Source organism: Myotis daubentonii, chromosome 7 (assembly GCF_963259705.1).
Source record: "Myotis daubentonii chromosome 7, mMyoDau2.1, whole genome shotgun sequence".
Classification (NCBI taxonomy): domain Eukaryota; kingdom Metazoa; phylum Chordata; class Mammalia; order Chiroptera; family Vespertilionidae; genus Myotis; species Myotis daubentonii.
In genome coordinates, this window is record NC_081846.1 from 62,605,858 (window position 1) to 62,627,365 (window position 21,508).

Here is a 21,508-nt window from a genome sequence, read left to right on the forward strand (position 1 = left end):
CAAGAACTCTGATATCAAGTTAACTATTGATTCATTTACATTCTAGTTTTCAACAAAATATCCCACCATAGAGGGTTGCTTATACAGGGTGAGATTTGCATAGCACGGGACACTGCTGTTCAAGAGGTACAGGTAAGAAGACTGGGAAAGCGGAGAGAACATTTGATCAGCTGTTTAATCAGCTTGGAACGATGGAAGTTACAGCTGGACAGGACAGCTAGGAGTACAAGGAGTATCTAAGGTGTTTGGACTCCTTCTCGAACAGCTCTCGTGCACTCATGATTTTCAAACTTGGGAGTCACTTGATCGAAATTATTGATTAGGGCAAGACTGGCCTGAAAGTGGAGGAAGAAGGAGAGGTCAGAGCCTGAGGTTCAACGATGGCTCTAAGGCCACTGCCTAGGTAAGGGCAGTGGCGTGGGAAGGGGTTTGACGGGAAGGTGCTGAGTCCCCAGGTCCCTGCAGGCGCAGGGTGTCTTTGAGGACAGGACGTGGGGCTTGCGGTGCAGTGTGTGCGAAGCGTCGGGGACGGGCACCGGGCACTTAATATCAGGTTTACATGACGGTTCTGCGAAGGAAAACACAACTCAAAACTCCGCGGGACCGCGGGCTCAGTGCCGCCGCCTGCAGGTCACCCAGCTAAGCGAGGGCCTTGGGAGAGCCCTTGCCCGGGCCCCGCCCCCCGGCCGCGCGCCTGCGCTCTCCGGCCCCACTCGCCCCGCCCCTCGCTCCCCCGCCCCCGCGGTCTCCGCCACGGCGGCCGCCCAGGAGCTGGGGGAGGACGGTGGCCCGCGAGGCTCGCCGCAGACAACGCGGCGGCGATGTCCCCGAGCCAGGCGGGTGCCGCGGCGGCAGCGGCGGGCCCTCGCGCGCGGCCAGGCGGCCTGGGCTTCGGCCTCCCTCCGGTTCCTAGGACGCGGGCCGGCGGCCAGCGCGGGAGCAGCGGCAGCAGGAGCGAAGGCTGCGGCGCGTCTCTCTCCTCCCGAGCAGCCTAAGCCCCGGGAGGCCAGGCGGACGGGGTGGTGGCTGGCGGGGGTCCGCTGCCCGAGAATGGGAATTCTCTTCACCAGGATATGGAGACTGTTCAATCACCAGGGTGAGGGGGCCGGGCCGAGGGCGAGCGGGCGGCCCGGGGGGAGGGTCTCCCACTCTTGCCGGAGTGTGGGCGGCGCGGCGGCGCGCGGTCGCGGCGCGGGGTGCGGGCCGCGGGGGCCTGGGTGGTTCGGTCCCACGTCCAGCCCCGGGATGGGTCCAGACTCGCAGCCCTTTGTCTTCAGGGGCCTCCCTACGAAGTTCCCTCCTGCACACACACCCATTGCTCCGATTGCGGTTAGGGAAGGAAGAGATGCCGTGTCCGGCGTCCCGGAGTGGCACCGCCTGGCCTTTCAGCCCCTTCCCTCCAGCAGTTGGCGTTGCACACCCCGAGAAAGGCTGGGGTTCTCCGGGCTGAAGGCGGCAGGTGGTGGCCCCAGCCGCGCCGCGGAGCCACCGAGGGTGGCGGAATGCGGAAAACGGGGGATCGCTCTTCGCTTGTCCAGGGTGATGAGCCTTCCCTGCGCCCCACTCTCCTGTGGGGACATCCGGCTGGAACCTGAATAGTGATGGATCTCCCCCCTGTTCGCTATATATACTGTTTAAGGTTAAGCTTAAGGTCATTTTTCTATTAGTGCTTATTCAGATAGAGGGGCTGTGTGTGTGTGTGTGTGTGTGTGTGTGTGTTTGGTTGGGTTAAGAATGTGAAAATGTGTTTCATTTTCACGTAACGCGTTTAAAAAACATACCATATGAAGCATTTGTTAACCGTGGGTAACTTAGCAAGTTACCAAGTAAGTCTAGAGAGTGTTATCATATAGGGATGCTTCAGTTCATCTAAACTCAAATGTTGCCTTGCAATGCTTATCAAGTTTATTAAAATTTATTACAGAGTGAGTGTATAAAACTGGGGAAAGCATGCAGTTTTTTTAAAAAATTGTTTTATTGCTTAAAGTATTACAAAGAGTATTACATGTGTCTCCTTTTTTTTCCGCCCTTGACAATCCCCTGGCCTCCCCTACCCCCCAGTGTCTTATGTCCATTGGTTATGCTTATATGCAAAACATGCAGTTTTAACAAAAAGCCTCCCGGGTCATTAAGATACAGTGTAGTTAGTGGTATACTTTTGTTTCTTTTTAGCTCAAGTTGGGTGATTCATCAGTCCTGCAGCCAGTAACGTAGCTTGTGTTTTTTCTCTTGTGTAAGCTGGTGATTGTGTCACATCCCAAAGTTTTCCAATAAGGACTCATGAATGGTGACAGCTGGTGTGTACAACCACTGTGCTCACCTCCTCCTTCGTGGTTTGGCGTCACCTATAGAAGATGGTGACCGGAAATGAGCAGAATTGGGATTTGTGATCTCTAGTGTCTCTTTTTAAAAACTAAAGGTAATAGCGTAGATCACAGGATACTAAATGGAAGAACAATATTTCCAATTTTTCTGATAATGGGGATTTTTCTATAAAGTAGGGAAAACCAGTTCTGACCTGCACCGTCTCTGGCTACTTGTTTGTGTTGGGAGAGAGGGAGTAGAAACCAGTCAGTCGCTTAACCTCTCAGTCTAGGTGTTCTCACCTAGAACACCAGGGATTTTGACCATGTGACTGTGGAGCCTACAAATCTTGAAAACCTCATCCCTGGGTGTCAAGTATTGAAACTTACATTGCTGTAAAATGGTGGCGCTTATAGTAGGTAAGGTCTAGTCTAGTTTTAACATCCATAGTTTGGTATTATTTTCAAAATGAAGCTAATTTCAACTCTGCTATGAAATTTAGGAAGAGTTTGCTTGTCAATTTACTCTGGTACTGCAATAAAATTAGATAATCTCCACTTTCTCTTTTGATTCAATGGTAAAACTGTCTCTGTAACTTAATGAATTAGAGCTTTGCCAACAACTACTTGCGAGTAGTAAAAAAATAGGGATGTGTGCATTGTTACCACTAAAAATCTACTAATATGGTGTTTTTATCTTATTACCTGTATTTTGTCGTAATTTTTGACTGGACATTTATTTCAGTGCCGGGAAATTAATAGTCAGCAGATTAGTGAAGTTGTGCTTTAGACATTTAGATGTCAATATTGTAAAAATATGAATAAACTATTTTTCTTCTGCTAAATGATGTGGTTGTATTATCAATAGGGTCACTTTTCAAAACATTTACTGTTAAATCTAATGCCAGATACTTGCTGGTCTTTTTGGTTCTCTATGAAATTGGATATACGTAAGTTAGATATATCTTGGATGCTTTATTTTACTTTCAAAAGATACAGAACACAATCCTATATTCTTTTCACATAAATTCTGGAAGGGAGATTTGGGGGATTACAGAATTTGCCATCCTGATGAAACTTAAACTACACTATCTCTTTTTTCTGAAACCCCTTTAGAACATCTTTCTCAGTTTAAGCTTAGATCGTTTGAGTGCACAGTGATTGCATACTGCCCAACTTGAAAAACCAGAATTTGCATTTAGATATGTATTTAGATAAAATAGAGTACAAACTTTAGTATTCTAGATGCTGTTCTATGCATCTTTTTTTCACTTTATTATAATTGTTGACATTATTACATATGTCCCCATTCATCCCTCTTTGCCCACCTCCACCCAGCCCCTACCCTCCCGTCCCTCTCACCATCACCACACTGTTGTCAGTGCACCTTCTTTCATTCAGTTCCCCCTCTCCCCTCCCCTTGACAATTGTCAGTCTGTTCCATGTATCCATGCCTCTGTTTCTATTTTGTTCCTCAGTTCATTAGATGGCACACATAGTAAGATTACATGGTATTTGTCTTTCTCTGACTGGCTTACTTAGCATAAGAATTTCCAGGTTCATGCTATCACAAAAAGTAAAAATTCCTTTTTTTTTTTTTTATGGCCGCATAGTATTTCATTGTGTAAATGTAGCACAGCTTTTCTATCCACTAATCTACTGATAAGCACTTGGGCTGTGTCCAGATCTTGGCTATGGTAAATGACACTACTGTGAACTAAGGGGTGTGTATATTCTTCAGAATTGGTGTTTCGGGATTCTTAGGCTATATTCCCAGAAGTGAGATCACTGGGTCAAAATGCCTTTTTAAGTTTTTGAGGAAATGTCATTCTGTTTTTCCACAGTGGCTGTACCAGTTTGCATTCCCACCCACAGTGCCTGAGAATTCCCTTTTCTGCACATCCTCACCATTTGTTGTTTGTTTGTTGTTTCATTGATGGTGGCCATTCTGGCAGGTGTGAGGTGATTTCTCATTGTGGTTTTAATTTGCATCTCTCTGATGATTAGTGACATTGAGCATTTTTTTCATATGTCTATTGAGCATCTGTATGTCCTCTTTGGAAAAGTGTCTATTCAAGTCCTTTGCCCGTTTTTTAGTTGGGTTGTTTGTCTTTCTGGTGTTGAGATGTATGCATCACTTTAAAAAAAGTTTCAACATTCCTTTGAAGGAGTTACTCTTTTCCACTGAAAAGAGGAAACTGAGGTTCAAGTGGAGTGATTTTCCTGAGCCTTACAACTGGTAAATGCCAGATCCAGGCAAGTTAAAACACTAAAGAAATACGTTGCTGATGCTTGTCTTCTTAAAGAAGAGATTGGCACCAATCCCTTTTTTCCCTGTTAACTGTTTCCCAGATACTAAACTATGTCTTTAGGACTTGGAAGAGTTGCCATTACTGTCTTTTAGTATAAAAGGGCATGTGATCAGTGGTTGGTTTATTAAATATTGAATATTTTTGAGCACCACTTTTGTGTCAGGAACTATTGTAGATGGTGGGCACAAGGCAGGGAACAAAACAGAAAAACCACCTGCCTTTATGGAGCATTCATTCTTGATTGGGGAGACAGAAAATAAGCTAACTCCATCTCTATAGATAAAATACTAGCAGTGAATATTTACTGATTTATGCAGGGGTAGGTTCCAAATGCTGTATGCAGATTAGTTGATTTAGTCTTCACTTTATTGATTTACTCTTCACAACAACCCTGTGAGGTAGGTATCTCCCCATTTCATAGGGACAAAGAAACATTAGGTAACTTGTTTGCGTAAGGTACTACAATTAAAAGTGATAGACCTGGAATTTTACGTCCAGTGCCTGAGTTGGTGCTCAAAAACACACAAAAAAACTTTCTTTGTAAAAGAAAGATTCATGTTAGATAAAGGGGAAAACTTCCTGACACTAACATGAACTATGAAAAAATTTGTGAAATTTTCACATTGATAACTTTGTATCATTCTTCCGATTGGTTCTTAGAAAAGAAGTACGTCGTAAATGAGTTCTGGAGAAGCTGCTTGTGCTGCCGGAGCCTGGTTCTGGGAAAGCCACCTCTGCTTCTGTTTTGTTTGTTTGTTTTTAATTGTATGGGAGTTCAAACAGTATAGAAGAGTAAATATAGAAACTGAATAGCCCAAGGAGTGGACTGTGCTAATTTTTAAAGAAATTTAGCTCCAGCCCTGGCCAGTGTGGCTTGATTGGAGCATCGTCCTATGCACCAAAGGGTTGAGGGTTCCATTCCCCGGGCAGGACACACACCCAGGTTGTGAGTTCAATCCCTGGTCAGGGCACATATGGAAGGCAGCCAATTGATGTTTCTATCTCTCCCTCTCCCTTTCTCTCACTAGAATCAATGAAGAGCATATCCTTGGGTGAAGATTTAAAAAAAAAAAATAGCTACAAATTCACCCTTTGTGCTTGCTCTGTGGATATGCTGGAGAAAAGGGTTTTTCTTCCTGGGTAAAGGGTACTCCTAGCAGGATCTGTCCTGCTCTTGTGGTGTGAGCACCTCCAGTGGCTGGTTCTTGCACTGCACAGTGGTCAGCTGCAGCCAGCAGCTTGCCATAGCACCCACTTCAGTTGATTTCAGAATGGAGACCCTGCAGCAAAATAACTTCTCAGGGAATAGCACCCTGGAGGGGGAGGATTTTCAGCAAGATCCATTGGCAAGTCTGCACAGCTACTTCTGACGTTCATTGAGCCATAGCCAGGCCCTCCAGCAAAGTATACATCTCAGTCCTGGGCAATTGGAGGAAAGTCTGGGCCAGCCCTAGGGGTAGTTAGTGCTCCATATATTTGTCATTTTGATGATCTTTAGAGTTATTTCTTATTAGCCAATCCTTTATTCCAACCCCCTGAAATAGTTATTTTCTTTAAATTAAACTTTGCTATTTCAGATTGTTATGTGATTTGTTTTCTGATTGGATCTCTACTTTTGCACTGCATAATCATTGCTTTTCATTCAGCAGCTTCTTAGTGCAAAAGAGATGTTGTCCCCACCCCCCCCATAAACTTTACTTCCATTGCTGTAGATAGCAAGTTTATCTTTAAATGTTTTTTATTGATGATACTTTTCAATTTAAAAATAGAATTTTTAATACATAGTGACTTCATCAGTTAGCTCCCTTCTAATCTTTGTAGCTTCTAGATTTATTTATTTATTCATACTGTATTAAGCACATGCTTTATTCCAGACTGTGCAGTGGCCAGAGAGAATTATAGTGAACTTGATAGAAATGGATTTTTTGCTGAATGTGAGATAGAATCAGTAGGGCTTAGTGAGTTTGGGTATGAAGTGAGAATGAAGTCTCAGGATGACTCAATTTATCTGCCTTAGTATTTGTGTTTTCTGGCTTTGATATGATTCAGAGAATAGAAGGCCTCCGGGTGACAATACTTCTTTTTCTTAATTTACTATCTAGTAGTTGGATGGCTATATATTGACTCTTAGAACTGGCAATAAATGGAACGCTAGGCTGCCTGGGTGTATGAAAAGGAAATAAGTGAAACTAGAAGCATTTTCATGAAAAACAAAACAAAACAAAAAATACCAGCCAAGTACTGATTAGGAAACTAAAGCCTAAATGATAACTCAAAATTCTATCTAAATATTGTAACAGTGTGTAGTTGTTTTGGCTTATATGAGTAACTGCAAGAGTGCTGTGGCATAGATGGTCTAAAAGAGAAATTATACTAAGCAATAAACTTGTAAATTAATTATATGCATCAAAGAATTGGAATAGCCAAAAATTTATTATATTTGCCCACCATAACATCTCTTAATATGCATATTGTATTTTAGGTTCATTTGTCTTGAAGTACATTATAATGCTTTTTGGCTGCAAATTTATGTTTTGCGTAGAATGCTGCTCCATCTTGGTAATAGGAGGAATAGGCTGGAGTGGTGACAAAGCCTAAGGATGCTCAAAAGAAGCTTTGATTTAGTACAAGCATACCTCGTTTTATTGCGCTTCACATATTCTGTGTTTTTTACAGATTGAAGGTTTGTGACAACCCTGCATCGAATAACTATTGGTGACATTTTTCCAACACCATTTTCTCACTTTGTGTGTCACATTTTGGTGATTCCCACAATATTTCACTTTTTATTATTATATTTGTTATGATCTATGAGCAGTGAGTTTTGACATTACTTACTATTGTCATTATTTTGGGGCACAGTGAACAGCGCCATCCATGTAAGACAACAAACTTAATAAATGTGTGTGTTCTGACTGCTCCACCAACAGGCGATTCCCTCATCTCTGTTTCCTCTGGCCTCCCTAGTCCCTGAGTAACAGTATTGAAATTAGTAATAATCCTACAGTAGCCTCTAAGTGTTCAAGTGAAAGGAAGGATTGCACATTTCTCAGTTTAAATCAAAGCTAGAAATTCAGCTTAGTGAGGAATGCTTGTCGGAAGTCTTGATAGGCCAAAAGGTAGGCCTCTTGCACCAAACAATTAGCCAAATTGTGAATACAAAGGGAACTTGAAGGAAAGTAAAAGTGCAACTTCAGTGAACACATGAATAGTAAGGAAGGGAAATGGACTTATTGCTGATATGGAAAAAGTTTTAGTAGTTTCCATAAACCAGCCACCACATTCCCTTAAGCCAGTGGTTCTCAACCTTTTGGTCCTTTAAAACAGTTCCTCATGTTGTGACCCCCAACCATAAAATTATTTTCGTTGCTACTTCATAACTGTAATTTTGCTACTGTTATGAATCAAAATGTAAATATCTGATATGCAGGATGGTCTTAGGCGACCCCTGTGAAAGGGTCGTTCGACCGCCAAAGGGGTCGCGACCCACAGGTTGAGAACCGCTGCCTTAGCCATAAGCCTAATTCAGAGCAAAGCCCTAACTCCCTTGAATTCTCTGAAGGCTGAGAGGTGAGGAAGCTATAAAAGAAAAATTTGAAGCTAACAGAGGTCAATTCATGAGGTTTGAGGAAAGAAGCTGTTTCCATTATATGAAAGTTCAAGGTGAAGCAATCAATGTCAAAGCTGCAGCATGTTATTCAGAAGATTAGGTTAGTTAATGAAGGTGGCTACACCAAATAACAGATTGTATTGATGAGACAGCCTTTTATTGGAAAAAGATGCCATCCAGGAGTTTCATAGCTAGAGAGGAGAAGTCAATGCCTGGCTTTAAAGCTTCAGAGGACAGGCTGACTCTCTTGTTAGGGGTTAGTGCAGCTGGTGACTTTCAGTTGAAGCCAGTGCTCATTTAACTATTCCAAAAATCCTAGAGCCATTAGAATTATGCTAAATCTACTCTATGTGCTCTAGAAACAACAATGGTTTACTGACTATTTTAAGCCCACTGTTGAGACCTACTGCTTAAAAAAAAGATTTCTTCAAAATATTACTGCTCCCTGACAATGTACCTGGTCACCCACGAGCTTTGACAGAGATTAATGTTGTTTTCATGGCTGTGAACACAAATTTCATTCTGTGGCCCATAGATCAAGGGCTAATTTCAACTTTCAAGCCTTATTTAAGAAATACATTTTGTGCCCTGGCCAGTTTGGCTCAGTGGATAGAGCGTTGGCCTACGGACTGAAGGGTCCCTGGTTTGATTCCTGGTCAGGGCACATGCCTGGGTTGCAGGCTCGATCCCTGGTGGAGGGTGTGCAGGAGGCAGCTGATCAATGATTCTCTCTCATCATTAATGTTTCTATCTCTCTCTCCCTCTCCCTTCCTCTCTGAAATCAATTTTTTTAAAAAAAGAAATACATTTTGTGACCTGGCCAGTTTTGCACAGTGGTTAGAGCATCAGCCCATGGATCAAAGGGTCCTGGGTTTGATTCATGTACTTCAGATGCAGGTTCCCCAGCCCTTGTTGGGGTGCGTGCAGGAGGCAACGTTGTGTCTCTCTCCCATCAATATTTCTCTCTCTTCCCACCCCCACCCCGCTTTCCACTTTCTAGAAATTGTTGGCAAAAATATCCTCAGATAAAGATTAAAAAAAAAAATACATTTTGTTAGGTTAGGGGTGCCATAGGTAGTGATTTCTCTGATGCATCTGGGCAAAGTAAATTGAAAACTTTCTGGAAAGGCTTCACCATTTTAGATGCCATTAAGAACATTTATGACTAGAGGCCCAGTGCACGAAATTCATGCACTGGTAGGGCCCTTAGCGGCTGCCGGCTGCCGCCGGGTACTCCCTCCCTTCCTCCGGCCACCTGCCCCCCACCGCTGCCATTGGTCACCACCTGCAGGGCCTGATCGCCCTGCCACCACCTGGTTTCCAGGTGCTGAGGGAACAGGGTGGCAGCCCCAACCCCCACTGCTGCCACTGGTCACCGCCTATGGGGGCCCGATCGCGCCACTGGTTGCCCTGCAATCGGATCGGTGGAGCATTAGGCCCCTGCCCGGCTCCCTAAGTGCCTGGGAGCCCGTTGGCAGCAGGGTGATTGGCCCCTGACTGGCGACCAGTGGCTCGCACCTGCCTTGGCCTGGTGCTGCCCACTCACCTGCTCCACCATCCTGCCTCTGTCCAGCTCTTGTCAGGGCCCGTCAGGGTCTGCAGCACCTCCACTGCTGCCAGCGCCGCGTCACCAACGCCCACCATGTTCCATGCTGCCCCCTGGTGATCAGTGCACGTCATAGCAAATGGTCGAACTCCCAGTTGAGGGGACAATTTGCATATTAGGCATTTATTAGATAGGATTAATGAGAAGAAGTCAAAATATCAACATTTATAAGAGTTTGGAAGTTTATTCCAATCCTCAAGGATAATTTTGAGGAGTTCAAGACTTCAATGGAAGAAGTAACTGCAGATGTGGTAGAAATAGTTAGAGAATTAGAATTAGCCTGAAGATATGACTGAATTGCTGCAATCGTATGATAAAACTTTAGTGGATGAAGAGTTGCTTCTTATGGATGAGCAGAGACCATGGTTTCTGGGGATGGAATCTACTGGCAAAAATGCTGTCAAGAATGTTGAAATGACAAAGGATTTTAGAGTATTGTATAAACACTAGAGGCCCGGTGCACAAAAATTTGTGCACTCAGTGGGGAGGGGGGGTCCCTCAGCCCGGCCTGTGCCCTCTCGCAGTCTGGGACCCCTCGGGAGATAACGACCTCCTGGCTTAGGCCCGCTCCTGGGTGGCAGAGGGCAGGCCCAATCCCTAGGTGCAGCCCCTGGTCGGGCTCAGAGCAGGGCTGATTGGGGAGTTGGGGCGCCGCCCCCTGTCATGCACAGAGCAGGGTGGATCGGGAGGTTGCAATGCCACCCCTAGTCACGCTCAGGGTAGGGCCGATTGGGTGGTTGGGGCACCGCCCCCTGTCACACTCAAGGCAGGGTCTATGGGGAGGTTGTGGCGCCACCCCCTGTCACGCACAGAGCAGGGCAGATCAGGGGGTTGTGGCGCCACCCCTGTCACATACAGAGCCAGCTGATCAGGGGGTTGGGGCGCTGCCCCCTGTCACACACAGAGCAGGGCCCATCAGAGGGGTTGGGGCTCCGTACCCTGTCACTCACAGAGTAGGGCCGATAGGGGGGTTGGGGCACCGCCCCCTGTCATACACAGAGCAGGGCCGATCAGGGGGTTGGGGCGCTGCACCCTGTCACACTCATGGCAGGGCCGATGGGGAGGTTATGGCTCTACCCCGTCACACACAGAGCAGGGCCTGTGGGGGGAGGGGGGGGTTGGGGCGCCGCACCCTGTTACACACAGAGCTGCAGGGCGATCAGGGGGTTGGGGAGCTCCCCCCTATCAGGCACAGAGCAGGGCTGATCAGGGGGTTGGGGCGCCTTCCCCTGTCACAAACAAAGCAGGGTGGATAGGGAGTTTGTGGCCCCGCCCCCTGTCACACACAGAGCCACAGGGCGATCAGGGTGTTTGGGCGCTGCCCCCTGTCACGCTGATCCCAGTGTCGGAAGGCCTCGCGGCTCTGCTGATCCCGGTGCTGGGAGGCATATTACCCTTTTACTATATAGGATAGAGGCCTGGTGCACGGGTGGTGCTGGCTGGTTTGCCCTGAAGGGTGTCCTAGATCAGGGTGGGGGTCACCACTGGGGTGCCTGGCCAGCCTGGGTGAGCGGCTGATGGCTGTTTGCAGCTGGTCACACACCCTTCAGGGTGGGGGTCCCCACTGGGGTGCCTGGCCAGTCTGGGTGAGGGGCTGAGGGCTGTTTTCAGGCTGGTGGATGACTGAAGCTCCCAACCACTCCATTTTTCTTTTCTTTTTTTTATTCTGGGCCAGCTTTAGCTCTGAGGCTTGTCTCCAGCTCTTAGGCCTCTGCTGCTGAAAGCAGGTATCTGGTTTGTTTGGGTTCTATAATCGAAACACTGTTTCAACTCCAGCTCTGAGATCCCGGCTGGCTGAAAGCAGGTTTCTGGGGTTTTGTTTAGCTTCTATATTTGTAACAATGTTTCAAACTGCAAGCTCAGAGGCTGGCAGCGGCAGTCAGGGAACGTTGAAGTCCTCCATCACTGAAGCAAGCAAGCCTCATGTTCGCTTCAAGTGGCCTGGCTGCCGGCCGCCATCTTGGCTGGCAGTTAATTTGCATATCGCCCTGATTAGCCAATGGGAAGGGTAGCGGATATACGGCTAATTACCATGTTTCTCTTTTATTAGATAGCATAGTTGATAAAGTCAAGGCAGGGTTTGAGAGGATTGACTCCAATTTTGACAGTTCTTTGTGTAAAATGCTACCCAGCAGCATCGCATATCACAAAGAAATTGTTCATGAAAGGGTCAATCCATGTGGCAGACTTCATTGTCTTATTTTAAGAAATTGCCACAGCCACCCCAACCTTCAGCAACCACTACCCTGATCAGTCAGCAGCCATTAAAATTATGCAAGCAAAAAGATTATTACTCGCGGAAGGCTCAGATGATGGTTAGTATTTTTATCAGTATAGTTTTTTTTGTAATGTACATTGTTTTTTAGACATAATGCTGTTGTATACTTGGTAGACTATAGTGTAGTATAAAAATAACTTCTATATCCACTGGAAAACCAAAACATTATTTGAGTCATTTCATTGCAATATTCACTTTATTGTGGTGGTCTAGAACAGAAACCATAATATTTTGAGGTATGCCTGTATTAAAAAGTGTGAATAATCTAACCCTACTTTTGGAATAAATGGACTTTTTTTTACCATTGAGTTGGTACCTTTATCTTTGAGCCCATTCTACAATTATGTCTTAATTTTATGGTTCTCACCGTGACCCACGTGACATACGTTAAAATTAGGAAGCTGTCAAAAATAGCCATTTGTGCTTTATTGTGAAAACTCAAATAGAGACAAGTCTTGGGAGGGAGTAAAGTTGGTAATAATTGTGGCTTGTAGGTGTTCAGGCAGGATGAAGAGGTGGAAGGTTTCTGGATCACGAAGTCCTATTGGGATGCCCTCTAAAGAGATTTCAGACTGCTCCACAGAAGTGGTGGGGAAGGCGAGACAATGGCTCACTTCTGCTGGTCTTTTGAGTTAATGGTTAAGGTGCCATGCACTGAGTTATACCATAGCTGGAAAGAATAGATGAAATAGGATATTTAAAAATTTTGTTTTTCATTAATAAATCACTGGTGTCTCGTTTATTTCAGAGCACAAAGTTATCATTGTTGGGCTGGATAATGCAGGGAAAACTACCATCCTTTACCAATTGTAAGTAATAACTACTTTCACATTTTTATTTTATTGTTTACTAGAGGCCTGGTGCACAAAATTCATGCATGGGTAGGGTCCTTAGGCCTGGCCAGCAATCAGGGCCAATCAGGGCCTTCCTTCCCCTGGCTGCTGGCCAGGGCCTTCCTTTGTTCTGAACCTCCCCCTGGTGGTCAGTGCACATCATAGCAAGTGGTCGAACTCCTGGTTGGTCACCCTCCCAAGGAGACAATTTGCATATTAGTCTACTATATAATAAAAGCCCAGTGACCATTACGGTGGAACAACCACAACGACGAGTCACTATGACACACACTGACCACTAGGGCAGATGCTCAATGCAGGAGCTGCCTCTTGGTGGTCAGTATACTCCCACAGCAGGAGTGCCACTCAGCCAGAAGCTAGGGTCACGTCTGGGGAGCGCAGCGGCGGTGGCGGGAGCCTCCTGCCTCCACGGCAGTGCTAAGGAGTAGCAAGCCAAGCAGTAAGGAGCAAGCAGGCGGGTGGTTAGGAGCAAGCAGGCGGGTGGTTAGGAGTGAGGGGTCCCAGATTGCGAGAAAGGGCGCAGGCCTGGCTGAAGCCCCCCCTCCCCCCCCGCATCCTCCCCCCCAGTGCATGAATTTTGTGCATTGGGCCTCTAGTTTATTATATAGGATAGTTACTTTTTCTGCCTGAGTGATATTTGATTAATGAAAGCAATAAAAGTTATATGGAATTTAAGTTACTCTAGAGTAGAGATGGGGAACCGTTTTTCTGTCAGGGGCCATTTGGATATTTATAACATCATTTGAGGTGCGTATAAAATTATCAACTTAAAGATTAGCCTGCTATATTTGGTCAATAATTAACTCATCCTAATGCCTTGGCTGGGCAAGAGCAAATGATTTCGTGGGCCTTATAGGACCTGCGGGCCAGACGTTCTCCACCCCTACTCTAAAGAGTTGGTACTTTTATGACATTGGTTGTTTTGCTTTTAGAAAGTAGAGAAATGTGTGTTTATGTAGTTTCCTAGAATTGAATTTAGAGTATCTCAAATGGTCCACTACCTAGTTCCCCCTCTGTTTAAACCCTTAGCTCACTCTTATGAGCTACTGGAAAAGGGACATTTGGGTATAATATATAAAAGGAGGTCATACTGACTGGTCCCTTGATTGAAAAATATTCAAACAATCTAACTTCCTAGCTAATTGTAACATTTTCGAATTATTTTTTTTTTCAGTTCTATGAATGAAGTTGTACATACATCCCCTACAATAGGAAGTAATGTAGAAGAGATAGTGATTAATAATACACGATTTCTAATGTGGGATATTGGTGGCCAAGAATCTCTTCGCTCTTCCTGGAACACTTACTATACTAACACAGAGGTAATGTTTCTTTCTCTTTTTTTTAATTTAAATTCTTTATTATTTAAAGAATTACATATGACTCTTCTCCCCCCACCCCCCCCATTGACCTCTTCCTGATGTTTCTTAATATATTAGAACTTCTATGAGCAGAATGCTTGGGAAACACCTTCTAGATATGAACTCTTATAGTTAATCTTTCCGAAATATCACAGTATGTTAATAGAAGTAGATTTTAAACATCGTAGAATCTTTGATTCCGTATTTCAGGGTCATTGTCTTATATATCCACTCTCATTGAACCTCTCTAAGGAGAATTGGTAGTTGATTAGTCTGATTATGTATTGATCCCAGAACTTAAGTAGTTGTTTTTATAATGAATTCCATCTCACAGTTTGTAATATCATTTCTTTTTTACTATTTATTTTTGTGTAGAAGAAAACTAGGTAAAATCTGGTGGTTTCAGTCCTGGCCAAAATTTTACCATGTATTTTATTTTATGTAACACAATTGCACATTAAAGAATTTTTTTCCTTTTGGTTCTCAAGCAATTTAGACAAAACCATGTTTTTATTTCCCAAGAGGAAATGTCACACCAGTGACATTTCAGACCTTCATTGTATAGACCTTGCAAATTGAAAGCCTGTGACAGTTGCTTTTACAGTGCTTATTATAAGTTAATAAAATTCCAAATGTATGCAAAGGTGAGTAATGTCATTAGACACAATTAAGTGTTTCTAATGACCTGATCCCCTAACACTCCATAATGCATTTGATCATGTATTTTGTTTTTGTTTCTTTTGGAGAAAGAAAGGTAGATATGGTTACTATTCCTAAATATAACGCTGCAGGTATCAAATTCATGGCAACACTTTGAAAATTAATAGCTTTATTAAAGTACCTTGGAATAGAATGAGTCTGGCAGTAATAAAACCACTTATCAGTGAGGTTTCAAGTGAGAGAAGAGGTAAAATAGTAGTTCTCTTATCATTATGGTTCCTGAAATCTGTAGAATAGAAAAGATTCTGAAAATTACAGTGGTTTATTTGGAAATGAAAGGCTAGTTCTAAAAAATGAATAGTGCATGTTAATAATAGGCAGTCAGAATTAACTCGGGCATCACAAATGCCATCATAAAGTGACTATATCTGCTCCCGTTTCCCTTTTGGTGGGCATGGCATTAGAAAGAGGTGTGGTATAGTGCAGTCCTGTACAGCTCCTTCACAGGTTTTTCATTGCATCTTCTGATCCTAGTCTTACCAGTTCAGGAGAGAGTTGTGCTTGCCAGTAGCAGGTACCATTTATATGAGGAAGAGAGCATGGCTTTAGCTATAGATTTGTTCTTGCAATTTGTTGATTTTAACTGTCATGTTACTTTACTCCCAAACCCGTTCCCTTTTGGATTTTCAAATTGATATTAATATAATAAAATAAGAACTGTCTAGAAGTAACTTAAGTTTATGACCGTAATATATTTTTTCTTGACTTATAGTGTAAATAGATGGATATAGTCTTGTTAGCATTCAAAATATTAAGTTAGGAAACAAATGTGTTTTATTGGTTAAAATATTAGCAGAATATTCTGATAGTATGTTAGTATGTGTTCTCTTTTCTCCTATTTTTCTCTTAAAATTTAGTAAATATATTTGAATTCGAAATGGATCAGACCTTTAGTCTTTATGATGTATATATAGTAGGTATCTCTGGTTTTCCAATAATACCACACCATAAGGTTCTAATTTCTTGATAGTTACAGCCTGTAAATCAAATCAGCACTTCATAAATTTTACAATATATAAAATTACATAATCATTAATGACTTTTTTGTAATTCTTTTAGTTTGTAATAGTTGTTGTGGACAGTACAGACAGAGAAAGGATTTCTGTAACTAGAGAAGAACTCTATAAGATGTTAGCCCATGAGGTAAGTAGGACTCCGGCATAAGATGTGTCTATGGGATATTTCTGTCACATTTCTTCTTTCTACTTTTCAGGAGGATACTATTTCAAATAAAAAAAAAAGTTATTTATCTGCTGGCCATGCCTGCTTTATAGTTTTGACACTTCTCAAATTGGAAGTGTATCTGAAAGCAGCAAAAAGAATGTGGAGTCATTTGTAGAATCTTATTTCACATATCCCAGATAAATTTGGTGTAGAAGTTTTCCTGAGTAAAAAGACCTAAATTGGCTTTCCTTTTACATTTTGAATAAATTAATTATACAGAAATGAAATTTTAAAGTCTCACAGACACATAGCAAGTCTTGATTGTAACTCAGTTGTTATACTAATATTTAAATATGGTTGCTCTTAGGTTTCTCCGATATTGTCCTTTGACTAAACAAACTATATGACTTTCCACATTTCGAAGTCCTTGAGAAATATTACTGGTAGCATAATTTAAAAATTGAATAAGCTGAATAATATAGTCAGTAATGATAATAGTAACTATAAAACCACATAATATTTACTATAGTGGCAATTGATTATATTTTTATGATTTTTATTGCAGATGGAATAAATTTATTTATAGATGGGAATAGGAAAGTGAATATTTAGATGTGTGTTATATAATTTTAATGGAGTTTTAATAAAGCTTAAAAATCTGGGATATCTTTATAACAAAGTTTTGTATTTGAATATTGATTTGATGATTTGCATTAAGAATTTTGGTATGTTTCAGGCAACTGTTCAAGACTTAAGAAAGCTAGTAAAGTTGTTATGTAAGTTGAACTTCCTGTTTTCCTTGTGATCATGCCCACCAAGATGCACTTTCCCCTGTTTTAGACTGATTCGAGCAGCTGTGTTAAATCCCTTGAGTTTTTGGTTTTTTTAAAAATGCATCTTGCTTTTGTGCATGCACTTAACAAGTTGCGATTCTACTTTGTGAAACAATCTGTAAAAGAGGCAGAATACTAAGGAGTTTTTTCATTTCCCCTTTGTATTTTACAAAAATATGTTTTTTTCAGTTTATACCAAAGAGTTGTTTTATGTTCTATGAAGACTTTGGAAAAAGAAAACTAAGACACACATATTTGTCTTAGCTCAATTTTTTACCCTGTTAACAGGCAGCCTACCTATTTGATTCTTGATTTCTTACAGAGAGGAAGGGAGAGGGATAGAAAGTTAGAAACATCGACCAGCTGCCTCCTGCACACTCCCTACTGGGGATGTGCCCGCAACCAAGGTACATGCCCTTGACTGGAATCGAACCTGGGACCCTTGAGTCCGCAGACTGACGCTCTATCCACTGAGCCAAACCGGTGAGGGCCCTATTTGATTCTTACTCTGATTGGCCAGTTATGTAAGCAGAATCAGTATAGAAAGTAGTAGCGCTCAAACAAAGTCACTGAATTTTACTTATTGGGGCCATTAACTTGGGCAGGTCAATACATGACCTAACCAGCTTTTTAAGAGCCAGGCTTTGAATTTAGGCATTTTCATCATTCTTTCTCTTGCTGAGGGTGGGGAGTGAGGGGAGTCGGGGACGAATAGGGCATAGTTGGAAAATGAAAGGAAACTGAATGTGCTGAATGTGGAGATTACCAGAGAAGAAAGGAATTGCAGATGAAATTGAGAACTAGAGTAAGTCACTTAAAAGGGTCCAAATAGAGTTCTGGAGGGGAACAAATGGATCAAAGAATAAGATGTATTAATGAAAAACATTTTCAATGGGGTTAGTCAGATGTTTCATACCACAATCACCAACAGAATTTTATCACCATCACTGATAATGATTCTTTACATGCATTACTAAATACAGAGCTATAAAATGTTTTTCAGTATTACCGAAAGCTTCATCTTAAATGAAGTGCAAAACTTAGAAGCTCATGAATTTTAAAATAGTTCCAAATACAAAAGGACAGATGAAATTTTATTCAGAATGACTCAACTTCTAGGAATTATCTTGACAAATGAAGTTTTGAGGAAAAAATTGACAACTACATATGGCATATAGAAGATGCTAAGTAAATATATCTTGCATGTGCTATTACTCATCTTCTTGACTAAACTGACATCAGTTTTTAGACTCTTAGGACCAGAAATCTGTAATATGTAGCAGAAAGTTTTTTAAAGTGCTTAAAATGGCTGATGAATGAAAGATCACAGCTCTTCACCTTGTACTTTGACCTCTTGTTAAGTCAAGTTGATGAACAGCCTTAATCCTATATAACTTTTTACTGTTATCATAAGGCATAATTGGTGCTGAATAATAAAAAGTAAAGGAGTATTTTCTTTGCTCTCTTCCTAAGTATTTAAAAATAGGTAATATAGCTGCTGTTGTTTTTTTTTTAATTAAGAACCCCAAATAAAAAAATTTGAGCCTATAAGATCTAGAAAAATTATATTCAATATGGGGTTTCTCAGTGTGTTTTTGAGACCTTTGAATAAAAGGCTTTATTTCTTATCCTTTCAAATTGTAGTCCAGGGGCTTCTCCAAATAATTTAATCACTAGAAGTGAGGAATATAGATTACTTATAAGTAAGGTAGTATAAATTTATGTTTCCTAAATTGTGCCAAGTTATTTCTGTTGTCAAAATTTTGTTCTTAGAATGTGCCAGCATTACCAATCCTGACCTATATAAAAGGTTTCAACAGACACTAGCAAGAGATATTGAAACCTGGAAGATAGGAAGATAGGAATTAAATCCATGGAAAGTCCATCTACTCAGTGATTCAGCCACATATCAACTATTGATGCTGTTCCATTTCCATTTAAGATAAGAGAAAAAAAAATCTATATCCTTGATAATATATATGTGTGTGTGTGTGTGTATCTATATATAGATATATATAAATATATATATAGTCCATCCATTCAGATTTTTGCCTTTTATTATATAAACAGGTAAACTGAACTATAGATGAAACAAATTGAATGAGAAATCTTAAAAGTTAACATTCTAGTATCCTTTTCTGACCATGCTCTTCAGGTAACTCATTAACTGTGTTATGATAGCTGCCAACCTGCAGAGGGCACTGTAACTAAAGTCGGTCTCCGTTGTTATATAAAACCTTTTGCCTAAGTCCTCTTACTCTTTACATTTTTTATTTACATCAGAAAGAATCAAAGAAGCCAATGAAACTATTTTAACAAGAGTAAAATAATGTGGAGCAATGTCAGTTTGTACCCATTGAAGACTTTCCTGCTTCAAGCACATATACACATGATTGAAAATAAAATATCCCACTAAAATCCCTAAGAAGAAAGATGACATTCAACACAGTTGAGAAAACTTGCAAGCATAGCAACCAGACCACAGTATCTCTTCATATATATAGGAAGAATGTTATGAGAGTTTAATCCATGGAGTGTATCCATCATTAGTTCTTAGTCCATGATCTATGAATGGATTTTAGAGTATCTATTAACACTTTAAAATTATACATATACTTTTTTGCATATATACAAATGTGCATTTTTATGAAGAAGAGGTCTATTAAAATTGTCAGTAGATTATCAGGGAAGTCCCAGACTGTAAAAATGGTTGCAAGAGGGAAGAGTGGAGTAAGTCAAAGGAGGCCAAGAACCCTGGTCTGTGTTGTGAGTAAAGCATACCAATCACTGGGGCATGCACGCGGGTAAGGTAATTATCATTTTGGGGGCAATAAATGAACTAACATTTGTTGAACTGTCACCAAAGGCCAGGTACTGAACCGAGTAATTTAAATGTAATACTTTAATCGTTAATTAAAACCACATCCCTAAGAGTTAGGTAGTAGTCTCAGCATTTTACAGATGAGGGGCAGTAGCTACAATAGGAAGATCTAGGCTAAAACTGGGTCCTATCATTGAGTAGCTATATGACCTTGTCTGAGTTACTTACATCTGTCCTCATCTGTAAAATGGGACTAGTAAAGCCTACCTTATAGCAATCTTGTGAGGATTAAAGAGTTTTTATTTAGAAAAAGATTAGTATGATGGGTGGCTTGCTCAAGTTAGATACTCAATAAATGTTGGTAATGAGGAACAAATTCAGAAAGGTTAAAAAACTTTCCTCAGAATCAAAAAATTGAAGTGGTAGAACTTAGTTTATAAGTTTAATGCCAATCCAAGATGGCCATATCAAATATTCAAATCTAAGAAATCATCATGGACAAAGATAGAGGAGCTAGGTCTCCGAAAAGGATAGGGGTGGTTTAGGATAGCACCATTCAACTGAGAATGAAGCCCTAAGTCTCTAAGGCAGGGGTGGGAACCTTTTTTCTTCCAAGGGCCAATTGGATATTTATAACATCATTTGCAGGGCGTACAAAATTATCAGCTTAAAAATTAGCCTGCTCCAGTGTGGCTCGGGTGGTTGGGTGTCATCCCATGCACAGAAAGGTTGCCAGTTCCATTCCCAGTCAGGGCACATGCCTGGGTGGCAGGCTTGAACCCCAGAGGTGGCCAATTGCTCTCACATCAGTTTCTCTCTCTCTTTCCCTCTAAAAATCAATAAAAAGATCTTTTTTTAAAAAAGCCTGCTGTATTTGGTCAAACATTTAAATAACTCATCCCTCCCTAATGCCTTGGCACAGCCAGACCAAATGATTTTGTGGGCCAGACGTTCCCCAACCCTACAGTCCAAGGCATACGTTGTACATAATGAATTAGTTTATTTCCTATGTATCTAGAAGGTACTAGGTTGAGATAGAATTTTTAAAAGCTCATGAGTACCATGGTAAACGTAGTTCTTAGTAGCCATAGAAGCCTAGTTTGAGATTGGGGGAAATGGGTAATTATATATTTGAAGACATGGCTGCTTGGTAAATATAGTACTTAGGACCATAAATGTAATCTAGGACTATAAGAAATATATAAATCCATACAAGTGTAGATAGATTTATTTAAAATGTGTTCAGTTTTAAGTTTACCTTCCATCAGTATAAGAGCTATGAAATGCTTTTATATCAAGTAGTTGAGAAATTCTAGGTTACAGAGATTACCAAAAAAATATTCTATTCATTAAGTTAGAAAATCTCTGAAAAAAATGCATTGGCCCTTATCGTTTTATTTGCTTTTATAGGATCTAAGGAAAGCTGGATTGCTGATTTTTGCTAATAAACAAGATGTTAAAGAATGCATGACTGTAGCAGAAATCTCCCAGTTTTTGAAACTAACTTCTATTAAAGATCACCAGTGGCATATCCAGGCATGCTGTGCTCTCACTGGCGAGGGGTAAGAAGTCTTCCCCATGGATAATGTGTCTTTAGTTTAGGAATATGAATTTCTTCCTAAAACCCAATTTTAAGGTTACCATGT

General features: G+C 41.5%; 1 protein-coding gene across 1 annotated transcript in view; it reads left to right on the forward strand.

Moving 5' to 3' along the window:
- Window positions 1-740: 740 nt before the first annotated feature.
- The window catches only part of ARL5A (ADP ribosylation factor like GTPase 5A), a 29,891-nt gene continuing 9,123 nt past the window's right edge, over window positions 741-21,508 (forward strand). The window contains exons 1-5 of the mRNA XM_059704460.1: window positions 741-1,096; window positions 12,858-12,918; window positions 14,138-14,285; window positions 16,104-16,187; window positions 21,273-21,424. Coding sequence (XP_059560443.1) covers window positions 1,051-1,096; window positions 12,858-12,918; window positions 14,138-14,285; window positions 16,104-16,187; window positions 21,273-21,424 — 491 coding nt within the window. The 5' untranslated portion in view covers window positions 741-1,050. The remainder of the gene's footprint in view (window positions 1,097-12,857; window positions 12,919-14,137; window positions 14,286-16,103; window positions 16,188-21,272; window positions 21,425-21,508) is intronic.